This window comes from Crocodylus porosus, unplaced genomic scaffold (genome assembly GCF_001723895.1).
Source record: "Crocodylus porosus isolate Cpor-Errol unplaced genomic scaffold, CroPor_comp1, whole genome shotgun sequence".
Lineage (NCBI taxonomy): Eukaryota > Metazoa > Chordata > Crocodylia > Crocodylidae > Crocodylus > Crocodylus porosus.
In genome coordinates, this window is record NW_017728925.1 from 11,646,746 (window position 1) to 11,662,389 (window position 15,644).

At 53.1% G+C, this 15,644-nt stretch overlaps 2 protein-coding genes across 2 annotated transcripts in view; both read left to right on the forward strand.

Moving 5' to 3' along the window:
- Positions 1-1,993, forward strand: part of PRDM12 (PR/SET domain 12) — an 11,497-nt gene extending 9,504 nt beyond the window's left edge. Inside the window, exon 5 of the mRNA XM_019541136.1 lies at positions 1,611-1,993. Coding sequence (XP_019396681.1) covers positions 1,611-1,993 — 383 coding nt within the window. The remainder of the gene's footprint in view (positions 1-1,610) is intronic.
- Positions 1,994-5,500: 3,507 nt separating this feature from the next.
- Positions 5,501-14,816, forward strand: EXOSC2 (exosome component 2). The gene is made up of 9 exons (XM_019540806.1): positions 5,501-5,748; positions 6,118-6,219; positions 7,511-7,556; positions 8,661-8,750; positions 9,535-9,600; positions 10,493-10,561; positions 11,883-12,059; positions 13,195-13,323; positions 14,447-14,816. Exons 1-9 carry the CDS (start codon positions 5,516-5,518, stop codon positions 14,525-14,527), a joined length of 993 nt encoding a protein of 330 aa, XP_019396351.1. The 5' UTR covers positions 5,501-5,515; the 3' UTR covers positions 14,528-14,816.
- Positions 14,817-15,644: the final 828 nt, after the last annotated feature.

Consider the following 15,644-nt stretch of genomic DNA (forward strand, 5'->3'; position numbering starts at 1 on the left):
TATTGCACCCTTCTGGTGCACCCACATCCCCCCACATCTTAGTGTCATCAGCAAACTTGAACAGGGTGCTTTCTACCCCGTCATCCAAGTCACTGTTGTTGTCCAGCCCATCTGTGCCGGTCCCTGTCAGCAGGCTGGCACCTCCAGCACCCTTCTGTGCCCTGTAGGGAGAGGCAGCTATTTAGAGCATAAAGATCAGCAGCTCCCCAGGACTTTGGTGGGTCTTAGCATCGCTTCCCAGCCTTCCCCCACAGCAGCCTGCCTGGGACACTGCTGTTTTGCCTGCTGAGCCCTTAAGGGAAAACTTGCCTCCAAGGCCAGAGGTGAGGTGATGCTTCCCTCCTCGGGTGCTGGGGAGAAGGCGATGACTCCTGCTCAGCCAGGGGCTGGGGAGGCACACCTGGTCTCATCTCCGACTCACCCATTTCCCCATCATTAATCCCATGCAAGCCCTTCCTTTCCCAGGGTGCCAGAGCAGGGTCCTCTCTCCCATCCTCTGCTTCTTTGCTCCTGCTGTTTTCCATGGGGACGGACGGAGGGGACATGGGGAGCAGCCTCTGCTGTAGCACTCGCAGCCAAGCCCCCTGCTCCTGCTCTCCCTGAAGCGGGGGTAATGGGCACAGACATGCTCTGGGCTCGCAGAGGGTCCCTCTCCCTTGCCGCCACTCTGGGAACACGGCAGGGAAGCATGCCGAGGGCACTGAGCGAGCAGGGTGGGCTTCTCCGCAGCACGGCCAGGGCCCGCAGACAGGCGGGTGGGTCCAGAGGCAGCACAGGCTTCCCCCTTCCTCCGCTAGAGAACGACAAGAGCAAGGGTGTGAGTCCTCTTGCCAGCTGGGACCTCCACCCCCAGCTGCTCCCCACAGCCAAGCCCTGCCTCCACCTCCATGGCTTTCTCATGGGGCCGAGGGCTAGGAGGGCTTCGATGTGCTGCCTGGAGCTGGCAGACAGATGCTGCATGCATCCACTGCACTGGTCCCTGCTCCGCTCTGCCGATGCTCTGACGTCCTGACCTTGAGACCCCGGGCTATTCTAGCCAGAGGCACCTGCAGAGCAGAGCAGAGCAGAGCAGGCCAGTGATGCTGCTGGACAAACATCCCATGCAAAGTGAGACTGAGCCTGCTTCTCAGGCAGGGTGGGGGTGAAAGGCTCTTTCCTGGCAGAATGGCACTGCTCCATCCTTGCGAGATGTTGGCGCCCTGGCCTCTGCCAGCCCCTGGGAAGGACATGGTAGAAAGCAGGGCCAGCGGGCTCAGCACCTGTGATCCAAAGTTAACTGCTCGGGGCAGCACAGCAGGCCTCCTGGCTCCTATTCTGGCCTACCCCCACCGCCACGCTTGTGACCTATACCAAGGAGAGGACGATGGCTTCCTCCCTGGGGGTGGGAGGCCTCGTTTGTCAGTGCCCCGATGTACACAGCGCTCCTTAGAGAGCAGGAGCTGCACGGCACTGATGTGACAGGTGCTTCACGTTGATTGATTCAGCCCACATGTAGAGGCCACATCATCGAGGCACGAGGAGGGGAGCGAGTGGCTCAGGCTCAGGGGTCCCCAGGGCGTCCAGGGCCGAGGGTGGCAGCTGACCCCTGTGGCGTGTGCTTTGTCACGCAGAGGACTTCCACGCGGTGGACAGCGGGGCCAGCACGACGGGGCGCATGCGCTGCGTGATCTGCCACCGCGGCTTCAACTCCCGCAGCAACCTGCGCTCCCACATGCGCATCCACACGCTGGACAAGCCCTTCGTCTGCCGCTTCTGCAACCGGCGCTTCAGCCAGTCCTCCACCCTCCGCAACCACGTCCGCCTGCACACCGGCGAGCGCCCCTACAAGTGCCAGGTCTGCCAAAGTGCCTACTCCCAGCTCGCCGGGCTCCGGGCCCACCAGAAGAGCGCCAGGCACCGGCCCCCCAATGCCTCCCTGCAGTCGCACTCCCCGGCCTTACCCGTGCCCCACCCGGCCTCCTTGGCCCATCACATACCCACCATGGTGCTGTGAGCCCCCACTGATGGCCAGGTTTGGGGCAGCTCTTGCCAGCTGCCGGAGACTGGCACGGAGGGGTTGTTGACGAGCTGTTTGGCATCAGCCCTTGGGGGCAGGGCTGGCAGTGGGGAGAGCAGGGGCAGGGCGGGCGTGCTGATGATGCTGCGTGCTGATGGAGGGGCCCCTCCCTTGAAGCATTGCTCTTCTCGTGTGGCTTCCCTGTGATGTGTCACTGGGACAAAATCACCCCATCAGCACGTCTCCTCTCACTGGTCTCTCCTGGGCAGAGGGAGCTAAGTCTCTGGACAAGGAGGAGGCTTGGGGACTCTCTTTGTTGCCCATTAGGCAGCGAGTGGCACAGAGGAGCGTGGCAGGGTTAATATGCTGAGGATTGAGACTTGGAGTAGAAGTGGGTGGGTAGAGTCAAGAGGCAGGTTTCTGGATTCCCCACCCCCCTCCAGGTTTTGCATTCGTGCAGTGGGAGGAAGGAAAGAAAAATTCCCATTTCCTTTCCTCCCCCTCCACTCAAGACAATGCCAATCGGAGGCCCTGTTCCCATCGCCCGAGCTGGCACAGTTCTGCTGGGGTTCATGCAGCCGTACCTGCTTCAGCACGTGATAGCTTTGGCCTTAACACTGTGCCCGCACTGGAGAACCCCAGTTCCAGCATGAGCAATGCCGGGCAGCTTCCTTTCCACTGAGGCTCTGCAGCCAGGACCGACTTGTGCCTCCTGCCAGGCAGGCTAGAACGTCCCCCTGCCAGGTCAGCACCGCCGAGGATGCTCTGCTGTGTCTGGGGGGTGGGAGACCTTCCCAGAGACTTCAACCCAGGCTCCAGAATCATGCCCCCAGCTTTTCCGGTCAACTCTGCATGTGTGAAACCAGGCAGACGGTACCCGGGGCTGAGGTCCTGCCCAGGCAGGTGCAGCGCCAACCCCTTGGTAAAAGATTTGCCCTGCAGTGCCCTCAGGAAACACAATGTCTGTGTTTCACCAAGAGAGTGGCGCAGCCCGCGTGCGGGATGTTTTTGGGTGGAGGCACCTCCAGCGGGCACAGCTCCCCTTGCCCAGGGTGCAAGCCCTTCCTCTGCACACACACGCCTGGTCTCGCTTCTCCTTCAGCTCCTCAGCTCCCCCCCACCCCTCCACGCTGGTCCTTCAGCAGACCCTTCTTTTCCTTAGGGACCATTGAAACTGTTCCCTCCACTGCCCTCTGGAGACCAGAGAGAAACCCATCCTTCGGGCAAGCCCCAACCCGAACGCAGTCCGAAGCGCCTCCTGGAGGCCTGCCGCAGTCACGAACCCAGGCAAAGAGGGGGATTTGTAAAATAACGTGGAAGAGAAGCTATTATAATATTAATTCTAAGTATGAGATGTATAGAGTTTTCACAAACTGTGTTTTACTTCCAGAAAACAACTGTCACTTTAACTTTGTACATATTTATGTAAAACATTATTTACAAAACTTTGATATTATATATTATTTGATTGTATATGTACACAGCTGTAAATACCTTTGTACCGCTCTCTCTCTTGTATTCTAAATAAAAATTACTTGGAACATTTATCATTTAGGTTGTGAATCGTTAGACACTTTTCTGCTTTGCTGTATTTTAGGGCAGCCTGATGCTGGCTTTGGCACGGGGAATCGGCTAGAAGGGGGTCCCTGGATTTTTCTCCTTTTTACTTCCTTTTTTCTTTTTTTTCCTTTTTTCACCTTTTTAGTTCCTTTTTCCACTTTTCTTTTCCCTTTTTTACTTTCCTTTTTCACCTTTTTATTTTTTACTTTTCTTTTTTCACCTACTTACTTCCTTTTTTTACATTTTTTGCCTTATTTCCTTTTTCTACTTTTTTGTTTTTTACTTCCTTTTTCCTTTTTTCCTTTTTTTGCCTTTTATTTCCTTTTTCCTTTTTCTACTTTATTTTTCCTTTTTCCTTTCTTTTTCCTTTTTTACTTTCTTTTCTTGCCTTTTTATTTCTGTTTTCCTTTTTCTACCTTCTTTTTTCTCCTTTTTACTTCCATTTTCCTTTTTTTAACTTTCTTTTCTTGCCTTTTTACTTCCCTTTTCCTTTTTCTACTTTCTTTTTTCTCCTTTTTACTCCCTTTTTACATCCTTTATGCCTCTTCACTGTGTTGGAGTGAAGTGAACAAAAGTTCCTGCTCATGTGTCCTTAGCCAGTAGAACAGCTTGCAAAGGGCAGGGGAGATTTGCTGCTGCTTGGGGGTCAAGCCATTAAAACAGCTTGCTACGGGAAGCAAGAGATTTGCTGTTGCTTGGGGTCAAGCAAGATTGGATGCCTTCCTAAAAGACGCCTTCAGCCACAAGATGCAGCAGTCCCTTGAAGGCGAGTCCCTGGCCAGTGCAATGCATGAGGTCAGACCTGATGATCAAAAGTGCCTCTGAATCTGCCTCCTCCAGCTCTGCTGCACTGCACACAGTTCAGACGAAGCACTGATCAGTCCTGACCTGCCGTTTGTCTAGGATAATCCTTGCATCTTGAAAGAGAGTAGTCTTTAAAATAGGAGGAAAATCATTTGCACGTATGTACGCCCCCACCCCAGATGCTCACGTGTGCACCAGCACCTGTGCAAATGAAAGGCATCAAGCCTCAGGTGTTCAGTCACAGCAAACATGTCCTTAACACAGAAGTGCACTGGACGGCGCCCGTTTCCCACTTCCTTCTGGCCAACACTCGCCTTTACAACCACATGCCCATCTGTATAACACAGCGCAGGCCTGGGGAATGCTAGCGCAGGCTTGCACAGAGCCTGTTGGCCTGGTGTGAGGGTCTAGGCCAGGCTTTTTATGTCTGGAGCAGCCTTAACCTTTTAGATCGGACATGCAGAGGGTGTTTCAGTGCCGCCTCAACCCGAGCGTTATGCAGCTGTGGTGCGTGGTGCTCACCACCGGGCAGGCCGCCGGCCTGGAGCAGGACGATGCCTGCAGGCTCTCCCAAGGGAGCGTGTTAGCAGGCTCTGGTCTCATGCAGGACAGCGTGAGAGCCCTGTCCTGTCGGGCGCGCGAGGGCCGGATTCTTTCTTGCTTATTCATAGACCTGTAGAGGAGTCGGGCCGGGAGGGACCTCCAGAGGCCACATCTAGTCCGAGCACCTGCCTAAGGCCTGTCCAAACCATCCTGCACTGGAGGAGCAAATGCGCTGGCTGGAGATGAGGACCGAGCCGGGCAGTGGCAGCGGGCTGGGCGAGGAGCTGGCTCTTATGTGCTTGCCCCAGTTGTTTCCTGGTGGGACTGGACACTTTTCCTCCCTGCAAGGCTCCCCCCTTGCAAGGGGGAGCCTGAGCCAGCTTTGCCCCTGTGAGCCCCCTGCCCTGGGGGCAAAGCTGGAGCATGTGACCTCACCCTGGGAGCTCCCCACAGCCAGCACTGGGGGGCACCAAAGCTCTTCGAGCTCCTGCCACCACTAAAGATGGAGCCGCCCACCGGCCTTCCCTCAACACCCAATGCAGTGAAGGCCGTTCCGCCTCCCCTGCCCGGACCCAACATGGCTTCCCCGCGCCCGTTCCGCCCTTAGCCAAGATGGCGGCGCGGGGAGCCCGCACACGTGCTCTTGCCAGCAGTTGGCATGGCGGCGGGAAACCCGTGGAGCCCAAGGGGCCTGAAGCTGCCGCGCTGCCAGGAGTCGGAATGGCGGCGATGGAGGTCCGGCTGCCCGTGGCCCGCAAGCTAGTGGGCCAGGGCTTGGCACGGGGCAGCGGGAGGGACCTGGTGGCGCCGGGGGACACGATCACCACGGACACGGGCTACATGAGGTGGGGAGGGGCAGGCTCCCTAATGTCCTCTGGGGTATTTTTTTTTTGGTGGGGGTGAGGGTGCATGGGATGGGGCCTCTGGGACTTCTGCTGCTGCCCCGGGTGGGCTTCGTGTCTCCTGTAACCCCAGGCCCCTTTTTCCAGAGCTGCTGCTTTGCCAGGCGGCCCTCAGCCCGTACCAGTGTGGGGGTGGCCCTGGGTTACCCCTGTCCCTCCGTGTCCCGCCCTGCCCCCACCTCCACCCCATTGCACACACATGGGACCCCCTTGGCAGGGGGTTTCTTTGCTGGGGGTCCACCCCAGCCTGCTTCATGTTGGGGCAGGGGAGCCTTCCGGGGCCCTCCGCGTCACGTACTCTCTCCTCGGCAGGGGCCACGGCACCTACATGGGCGAGGAGAAACTGGTGGCGTCCGTGGCCGGCGCAGTGGAGCGAGTGAACAAGCTGATCTGCGTCAAAGCCCTGAAAACCAGGTGAGCACCGTCGGTCGGGGAGGCATGAGGTGCCTGCTAGACCGGCCCGGAGCCCGGGTATCGCTTTGGGGTAGTTGCTAAGGCAGGGCTTCCCCCGACGGGTGCTGGAGGTGGGGGTGGGATGGGTCTCTGCATGCGCCCTGCAGTCGAAACCGGTAGGGCGAAGGATGCGATCACATTTGCCATCTACATCCAAATGGCATAACCAGAGAGGTGATTTCATAGGTTTCTAGGGTCGGAAGGGACCTGTTAGCTCATCGTGTCTGACCCCCTGCTCTGGGCAGCAAAGCCAGGTGCTTGTCCAATCTCCTTTTAAACACCTCCAAGGTAGCGGAAAGCACCACCTCCCTGGGAAGCCCATTCCATATTTTGGTAACTCTCACCGTAAAGAATTTTTCCCTGATGTCCAACCTAAATCTGCTCCTTTATGGTTTGTGGCTGTTGTTTCTAGTAACCCTGAGGGGCATCCTGGTAAACACAGCATCCCCTATTCCCCCCACTCCCACCCGGATGAGCTTATAGACAGCCACAAGATCACCTCTCAGCCTTCTCTTGCAGAGGCTGAAGAGATTCAGGTCCGTCAGTCTGTCTTTGTAGGATCTTACCTGCAGGCCCTCAGCCATATGAGTAGCCCTCCTCCGGACCCTTTGCAGATTATCTATATCCCTCTTGAAGTGCAGCGCCCAAAACTGGACACTACTCCAACTGCAGCCTCACCAATGCTGCGCAGAAGGGAAGTATCGCCTCCCTTGACCTGCTTGCACCTGCTAATGCCAGACAGTGCAGTTAGCCTTATTTATTACCTTGTCACATTGGCGACTCGTGTTCGTTTTTGCGTCGACTGTGACTCAGATCCCTTTCCTCCGCTGTGCTACTTAGAATGGTACTTCCCAGTCTGGAGGTGTCTTGGTGATTCTTTCTCCCCAGGTGCAGCGCTTCGCACTTATTTTTATTAAATTGCATCCTATTCTGATCCTCGTGATACCAGGCCCCACGTTGCTTGTCACTGTTAAAACCTGGAGGGACCGCACGATTGTCCGCTTTGACCTCTCGGGTAGCAGAGCCCAGCAAATTTAATTCATTTACACTTCTGGTGAGCCCAGTTAAAACTTGCTGGAAAAAAGCCTCTGTATTGGGGTACTGTGCTAGAGTTGAAGCAGGTTGCGCTATTGGGACCTGTGCCAGCTTGTCCCTGCTTGTGTTTAATTACCATGGTGCTGATAAGGGGAGCTGAGCTGAGAGCGGTTTCTGCATCCAGTGTGAACAGCTTCCCTTTTTTTCTTGCGCCCAGGTATAACGGTGAAGTTGGCGACATCGTGGTTGGGAGAATCACAGAGGTAAAGTGCCCAGAGGTTTCCAGTCACTGTTTTGTATGAATGACTTGATTTCTCTGATGCACAATATTGTCCCAGTTACCCTTGTCCTACATGTTATAAATCAGATGTGCTCCTGGGCACAACCCCAGCCAAGGGGGAAGATAATCAGACTGTTGTTTGCAGCGGGGTGTCTGATCCAGGTGCACCCAGCAGCTTAAGCAATCAGATCTTTTACAGTCTGACCATAAAGGCTGTGGAAGCTCAGCCCGTAGCTGTAGTGGCATGGCCTAAGCCCCTGAGTTTGGTTCCAGGTTGTGCTGCTGAGAGACCTTGAGCAAGGCAGGACCTGCCATTGAAACCAGGACAGCACTGGCCTCCTTGGTTACTAGGATGTTCTTAATATAACCAGTAATTTAAAAGCCAGAGATGACAAGTAGCTTTGGGTGCTACATCTGCTCCCCCAGGAATACTCTTTCTGGGTGCATAGGAGGTGAGTTTAGAGTGTACTGAGTTTAAGAGAATAGCCTTGAGACTGAAAAAGTCTTACCTGGAATTGTGTTGGAGCTGATCAGTGCTCAGGAGCACACAGCAGCTCTCAGTGCCGCGGCATTGGCAGCCCCGAAACTGGCAGGCTCTTTTCATTTCCGAGTCTGATCGTTTCAGGACTGCTATTAAAAGCCTTGAAAAGGAGGGGCAAAAGTAGCCATGAAACCAGCTATCTGCTTTATTTTCAAGGCTTCAAATAGCAGCCCTTTAATAGCTGCTTCCCCTCCACTGTCTCTGGGGCAGTTAGAGAGCACAGGTAATTTATGAAGTAGGCAGTGGTGCTGAAAGGGTATTTAAGCACTTGGCTCTTACACTGACGATCAGTTTGCTACGCTGTAAACAGGCAGCATATTGGAACTGGCAGGGCGTTATGCCCTAATATGAGTCGGGCACTCGCACCATAAGTGAAGGGCACTAATGTTGTTCATGTGTGCTGAGAACAAGACAGATCTTCAGTTATTCCTCTTTATTTGTTCATGGGCTGGGTTACATTCTTGAGGGTCCTGCTGGACAGAGAGAGGCCCTGTCGGCAATCCAGCCAGAGGAATTTCTCCCACCTCTTTCTCTTTCCCGCCTTAGGTGCAGCAGAAACGGTGGAAGGTGGAGACAAACTCCAGGCTGGATTCAGTCTTGCTTCTCTCGTCCATGAATCTGCCGGGAGGGGAGCTGGTGAGTAGAAGCCCAGCTTGTATGATGCTGTGTTTCTTTCTTGCCATTTGCAACCAGCTGAGACGAGAAGCAGGGCACTGAGGTGTGCTGTGAGGCAACAAAGCTTTTTTCCGAGTGGCTGCTGAGAGTTGTAGCATCCATATGGAGCTAGTCCATGCATCAGTGTTGCATGGGACTCTGAGTCTGGCCTTGGAGAGAGGGCAGGAGCAGCCCCAGGTCCCAGATGAAAGCTGTGGTGTGCAGAGTTCCCCTGAGAGAAGTTGCACACTTGAGCCTGTGCTGAGGGGGCATTAAGCATGGAGGAGAAGGGAGCAAGGCCCTTCCACCTTGAGCTAGCGTGCCCTGTTGGATGAGTTCCATGTAGCTAAAACTCGCAGTACAGCATCTCCTGGGAAAGATGCATCCATTACATGGCACCTCTAGGCTGTCACTGATTTTATATTATGTTGGGATTGTGGCACCGAGCTAAGAAAGGTCTGCTGGTTCCCATCCTGTCTGCTCCCCTCACCCTGGTTGGTTCAGAGTTGGTCCTCTGATACATTGTCTGGCACCTTATCTGCACCAGAAGCTTTCAGCTGCAGGACCTCCCTGGGAAGGCTGTTAGATATATGGGGAGAGGCAGGCAGGGTTAAGACAGAGGAATGGGTGCTGTCCTTGATGATCTAAGGAACCTGTTCTCCAGCTTCCCCTAGGTGATAGATGGAAGGAAGAATTAGGCTGGGGACTGGTTAGGTCTTACTGTTTGGAGGCTGGGGGTCACTTTCTGTCCCTTTATGTTTTCCAGAGGAGGAGATCGGCAGAGGATGAGTTGGCCATGAGGGACTACCTGCAGGAGGGAGACCTGATCAGTGTATCCTTCCTTCATTTGCAGACAGGCAGCAGAAGCCTGGGTGGGACCTGAGTTCATCGCCAAACCCCAGCCATTCAACAGGATTACTGTGGATGAACCCTACCCAAGGGTTCTCCGGCCCACTACTGCCCAGGGCAGGTGGAGCAGGGTGGGCGGCGTGAAGTGTTACATTAGCCTGAAATGAAGAGGAGTGTTTCTCCTCCTCACTGGCTCTCTCTGGCTTTTAGTTTCCTTTGTCCCCAAGAAGTAGTTGTTCCATAGTGAGAACCTGGGGGTTTGGAGCATTTGATAGCTCCCGTATGAGTCTCTGAAGTTGCTTGACTGAAGAGTGCATCTCCTCTAGGATGACTGCTTGAGGGAAACCACTTTCAGGTTGTTTCTGAAGGCTGGGATCATCTACTGGCCTGCTATGGTGGGGGGCCTTGTGCTTAAGACCCTGAGTGGCTCAGGCTATTGGGCTGGGCCGGGCCTGGCCTGGCCTGGGTGCTGTTCCCTAAGCCTTTTACCTCCAGTTTACTGCTCTCCCCAGTTACCCCTGGTTGCAGTGCTGGCTGGGGTGGAGAGGGCTGAATCACTGATCTGTGTATGCTTTTGCAGTTCTTGTGGGCCTGAGGTGTCTTCAGGTTGGAGAGTCCACCTCTCTGACTCTAACCTGGTGTGAGGCCACCAGGCTGAGCAGGTAGACTGGACTCTGAGCCTTAGACTGGTTTGAGCTCTGAGTCTTAGGCTGGTCTGACAAAGGGAGGGACCTCTCCCCCCCTCCCGTAGGTGGGGATGGATTGGGGCAAAGGGGACCTCCCTAAATGTCCACCATTGTCTGTGGAAGGTGGGGGAAGCAAGGGTGAGGTCTGATTCCCTGCAGGCTGTTTGTTTCCTTAAAGAGCACTGACAGGCGGAAGTGCAGTCGGTGTTCTCTGATGGGGCTGTATCTCTGCACACCCGGAGTCTGAAATATGGGAAGGTGAGTTAGCATTTGGACCTCTGTGCTTCTTGGGATCCAGTGCCTTACCCTGTTTTTGAAGAAAATCTGACGGTGGTGAGACAATGCTTGAGGTGCCCACCCTAATGGATAAACTGGCCAGGGAATCGCTGTGTCCCAACAGCTGGAGACTCCAACCTGTGCGGGGTGCGGGCCCTTGACATGTAGGAGGGAGGTGAGAGTGCAAGATGCCCCTCTGCGGGCACCGTTGTCAGCAGACACGTAGAATTTTGTTCTGAACGCTGGTACAAGGAGGTGATGGATCCTACTTGGTCACAGTCACCTGAGGATCTGTGTCTGTGGTGATGTTTGCCATAATGTAGTGGTAGCTGGTTAGCATCAGAGTCAGCCAGACAGGCATAGCCCATCTCGGTTTTGGGCCAAGGGGCAGGTATTTCCAAAAGACACTTGGGCTTGGCTTAGTTCTGCTTCCATTGACTTCAGTGGCTGCATATAGGCCAGCACTGAGCATGCATTAAACTGATATCTAAATAGCTAGAGTGGGACTATGCCTATAGCTTCTTCGTGGGTAGTGCAGACTGCACTGTGTGAGGGAGGCACAACAGAGGGAGAAGAGGAAAGCCTTCTTTGAAAGGGGCAGGTGATGGAGAAGAGGTAAAATGCTAGGTGGTTCCTGCTGCATGGCCTTCCTAGGGTCAGGCACATTTTAAACCCAGTGGAGCTATGCGAGGTGCAGATTGCAAATCCACCCAGAGGATCTGCGAATGCTCGGGCTACAGCTTCCCTAACAACCAGACCCATCCCTCCCTTCGCCTTGTGCCTTCCCCTTCTCAACCCTCTATTTTGGGCTGTACACAGTTGGCGTTTATCTTTGGTTTTGTGTGCAGAGATAAGCCAACAGGCCATTTTGGAGGGCAGGCCACATTTTGGGATTATGAGACCTGGGGTATTAGCGCTTAAAAGATGAAAGCGAAGTGTGCTCAGGGTACAAAGGCTGAGGGACAGCGATTGGATTAAAAGGGAAGATGTTCTGCTAAATTGAACCGCTTGCTCACTCTTCATTTTTCTGCGGGGATGAATGATGTGTAGGTACGATCAAGATATTAATGCTCTCACTAAGCACTTAGAGCCTTCCGTATCTTCAAAGCTGTGCACAGGCATTAGCTAATCCTCCCAGCTCCCCATGAGGCAGCCAGGTTTTACATCCCTGTTTCACAGAGGGGGACAGAAGAGTTGGGGCTGATTCATTTCCACACCACTAAACGAGCTGGCGTCACTGGTTTGGCTCCTGGCTCCACATCTCTCCCTCATGACTTGTCCCACACCTCCCTCTTCTCCTCAGCTTGGCCAGGGTGTGCTCGTTCAGGTTTCACCTTCCCTTGTGAAGCGCCAGAAGACTCACTTCCACGACCTGCCCTGTGGTGCCTCGGTGATCCTCGGCAACAATGGCTTCATCTGGATCTACCCCACTCCTGAGCAGAAAGATGAGGAGGCAGGTGGCTTCATCACCAATCTGGAGGTGAGGAGAACAGTGCTTTGGGACTGGTCATGGTGGGGAAAGCTGTGTCCAACGGCCTCCTTCTCAACCTGTCTTCCACTAGCTATTGACGGAGTTCTTTTATATCCTTGCTGGAGTCAGGTCCCCTCACCTCCCTAGACCCATCTGTGGTTAAGTACTAACCTTCCCACAGGTAAAGTCCATACCCAGGGGCTCTCAAACATTTCCTTTTAGTGTCATGGGAAGCTTCTCCCCTCCCCTTCATGCTGGCAGGATGCTCAACATAGATTTGATGCTCTGGGGGTGCAAGTCTTTATGTCTGTAGTGGCTACTAATAGGAATTAGTGGCTGGAAACGTTGACGAGAGCCAGCATCAGGTGACTAGGCAGCTCTCCAGGAGTCACCAGCAGACCACAGATGTGGAATTCACAGCCACAGTGTCCTACGATCAGTGGACTTACAGGCATGCAGAGTGATCTACTAACCTACCGAGTTCCTAGCCCTTTTAGCATTGACTAGTCCGCCTTGTGTCTCCTACTTAGGAGCATGGAGTGTTACATTAGCACTGTGGATGTGGGGTGAACTAGCTGGCATTTGGCAGTTGTCCTTTGCACAATGACAGCAGTGGGGCTGCGTGGTATAGTCTGCTGCCAGATGCAGCTTACTCCTTTGTCCTGATCTCTTGCCTTGCAGTGGCATGTGCTGAAGGCATAACACTCTTAGCCAATTTAAGGAGCAAATTGGTGGGCTACAGAAGGGGTTCCTGCCCAGAGCTTGGCTGGAAGGCCATTTCCCAAGACATGGACAATTGGGCAGGGAGGTAAAAACACAAGTGGGGGAACCTGCAGTTGATTAGACAGCTGTCTCAATGTTCAAGTTCCTTTCTTCCCAAAGCATGCCACTGGCATGAATCCTTTTACCATAAAAGATAAACCTTATTTCTTCCTTGGTGGTGTGAAAAGAACCAAGGATCCCTGGCTCCCAGCCTGCTCAGATCACTTGGTGCTGGTGCCTCCTTGTGCCTTGAGATCCATGCTCATGGACACAACTTGTATTCTATAGCAGCTATGGGTGGAAGTAGCAGACTGCTATTATTTCCCTATGACTTCATCCCTTACTTTCTAATTTGAGTTTATCCTCATTTTGTCTTCTCCAGCCAGTCTCCTTAGGTGACCGGGAGGTAATCTCACGACTCCGGAACTGCATCATGGCTCTGGTTACGCAGAAACTGATGCTGTATGACACCAGCATTTTGTATTGCTACGAAGCATCACTCTCCCATCAGGTACTGAGTCCAGTCACTGCCCCCCTCACTCCATGCTACCAGGGGCACGGCCTGCTCCAGTTCATGCCAGACCTAATAGGCTTGTGCATGCCTTCAGTTGCAGTGAGGGGTTGTCTGCAATTCCCCCACAAAAGAATTCTTGTTGTAGGTGGTGGCAGGCTGACCCTTTTGATGGTGTGAAATAACATCATGAGAAGGTTGAAATCATAGAACCACAGAATCCAAGAGAAGTAGGGCTGGAAGGGACCTCTAGGGGCCATCTAGTCCAACCCCCTGCTTGAGAAGTTCATCCCAATCCAAGCCATTTAACCTATTGGTAAACTGGGGATGGGTTATTTGCATCGGATAACGTTGAACTTGAGCTCCATAGATGAGTTGCCTCTTGACTAGTGCCTGTGAGTTTCTTGCCTTGGGCAGAATAGGAGCCCTTCCCCGTCTTATCCTGGTGTCAGCATTAGGCATGGAATTGCACCAGGGTAAGGCAGGGGGGTCTGTGAATGCAGAGGAGGAGGCCCAGCCTGCTGCACAATGGACTAGAAGCCCAGACATTTTGCTGTGGGCCTCGCATGCTCACATCCCTTTCCAGTCCTTGGAAGGTTCCTGGTGTTAGACTTTCTATAGCTGGATTTTTTGCATTCAGCACCCCTTTGCACCATAAACACCATAACACATGTTGGTTTTTGTAGTGCTGTCAGCCAAAATGGAAATACCGGAGGGTCTTCTTTCCTCTTTACACAGCAAACTCTCAAATGCCTGCTTTCATGTTCACCATCAGCTTTTCCACCCAGTGGGTTCTGCCTCCATGTTATGTTAGGCATAGGAATATGTATGTAATATTTCAGGTGAGGGTCTCAGGACTCCTGTCTTCTCTTTAGGTGTTGAATAGTCCATGCAAGAATCTTTATGGTGCCCTTAGGGAAGTCCTGTCGATGTCTTGGAGCATCTGCCTTGACTGTGGCCACTAAAGCTTTGTTGGGCCACAACCCCTGATATTTCTGTTAGCTTCACTAACTCTCACCTGCCATTTGTTGCTGAATGCATCCAGCATGGTCTTGTCCACCCCAGGTGTAAGGGTTGCAATGATCCTTCTGTGTGAATATGGCTCTTTGTCTTTTCCCTGTAGATCAAGGACATTCTGAAACCAGAGGTGATGGAGGAGATAGTGCTGGAGACCCGGCAGAGGCTGTTGGACCTGGCAGGATGATGGAGGGAGTGAGGAGTAGCAGCTTGGCATCTCGTCACATCAGCCTTTACGTTCCAGTGTTATGCAGTTCTGCCATGTCCCAACCAGCATTCCTGAACTCAGAAAGCACCTGAAGCCTGTTATCTTCACACGTTCCTCCTTGTGCAGTTTTCGTTTTGTTTTCGTATAGTCTTATCCCTTCATGCTTCAAAATGGACTTGTGGCCCTTGGGGAGAGTGGCTATAACTGGCGTGTTTCTCACTAGGTAGGTTTTGGTGGAGAATCAGAGGTGCCTCTGATATACCCCCAACTCAGCCCAAAAGATTAGAAGACAGAGGAAGCCGCTATTTTATCTTAGGATAACCGGTTTTTTTACCGGAAGGGTCTTGTAGCCAGTCCTAGCAGTAGCTGCTCTTACCCATGATAAGAGTGTGACCTTTTTACTCAAGAGTCCATAATCTTCTCCACAAGACCCCATGTTGCAGCTATGCATCCTCTCTCAACTGGTGAATTGTTCAGGTCAGTGCTCTGGGGTGTTCTCCCTGTCCCTAAATGCGTGTTGGAGTCAGCCATTTTGGGCCCTGTCTTATCGACAGTTCAGACATAGAGCACAGGATGGTGTTGTGTCTACTGGAGCCAGGAGGCTGGTTCACTGAGTACCGAGACCTTGCAGGTGAAACCTGGGCATGAGTCATCAAATCTGCTATCACCTGCCTGCTGATGCCGAGAGCTTTATTTGGTGTATGGGATACTGTGACCTCTCTAGACATGGAGGATTCAAACATTGTTTCCTACCAATGGTTTTTTTTTATATAATGTCAATTAAAAACTGCCTTTGAGGGAGAACCTGCAGGTTGTGTGTCTTTGAAAGAGCTTGTCTCTCTTCTCAGTTTGGGGCCACTTCTGACTCACCCTGTCTTCAGGGACATACACGGCTGCAGTACATTGTGCTGTGTCACAGGCGTTCATTTCTTCTGCACAGCAATGACTGAAGCTTCCCTTGCTGATACTTCCCGTCTCCCTGTCTTCTCTTCCACACCCACTCTCCCTCAAATCTATGGGGAATCTCTTTGATTTTTGCCGGCCTTCCTCCATGGGCACTTTTGTCATATGGAGCTACTAGGCAACCTGAATTTTT

What these genes read in the sequence shown, in the direction of transcription:
- EXOSC2 (XM_019540806.1), top strand. Translation starts at nt 5,516, where the DNA reads ATGGCGGCGCGGGGAGCCCGCACACGTGCTCTTGCCAGCAGTTGGCAT. An exon ending in ATCTGCCGGGAGGGGAGCTG is followed by an intron (nt 8,751 to 9,534) that starts GTGAGTAGAAGC and finishes TATGTTTTCCAG; the next exon opens with AGGAGGAGATCGGCAGAGGA. An exon ending in GCTTCATCACCAATCTGGAG is followed by an intron (nt 12,060 to 13,194) that starts GTGAGGAGAACA and finishes TGTCTTCTCCAG; the next exon opens with CCAGTCTCCTTAGGTGACCG.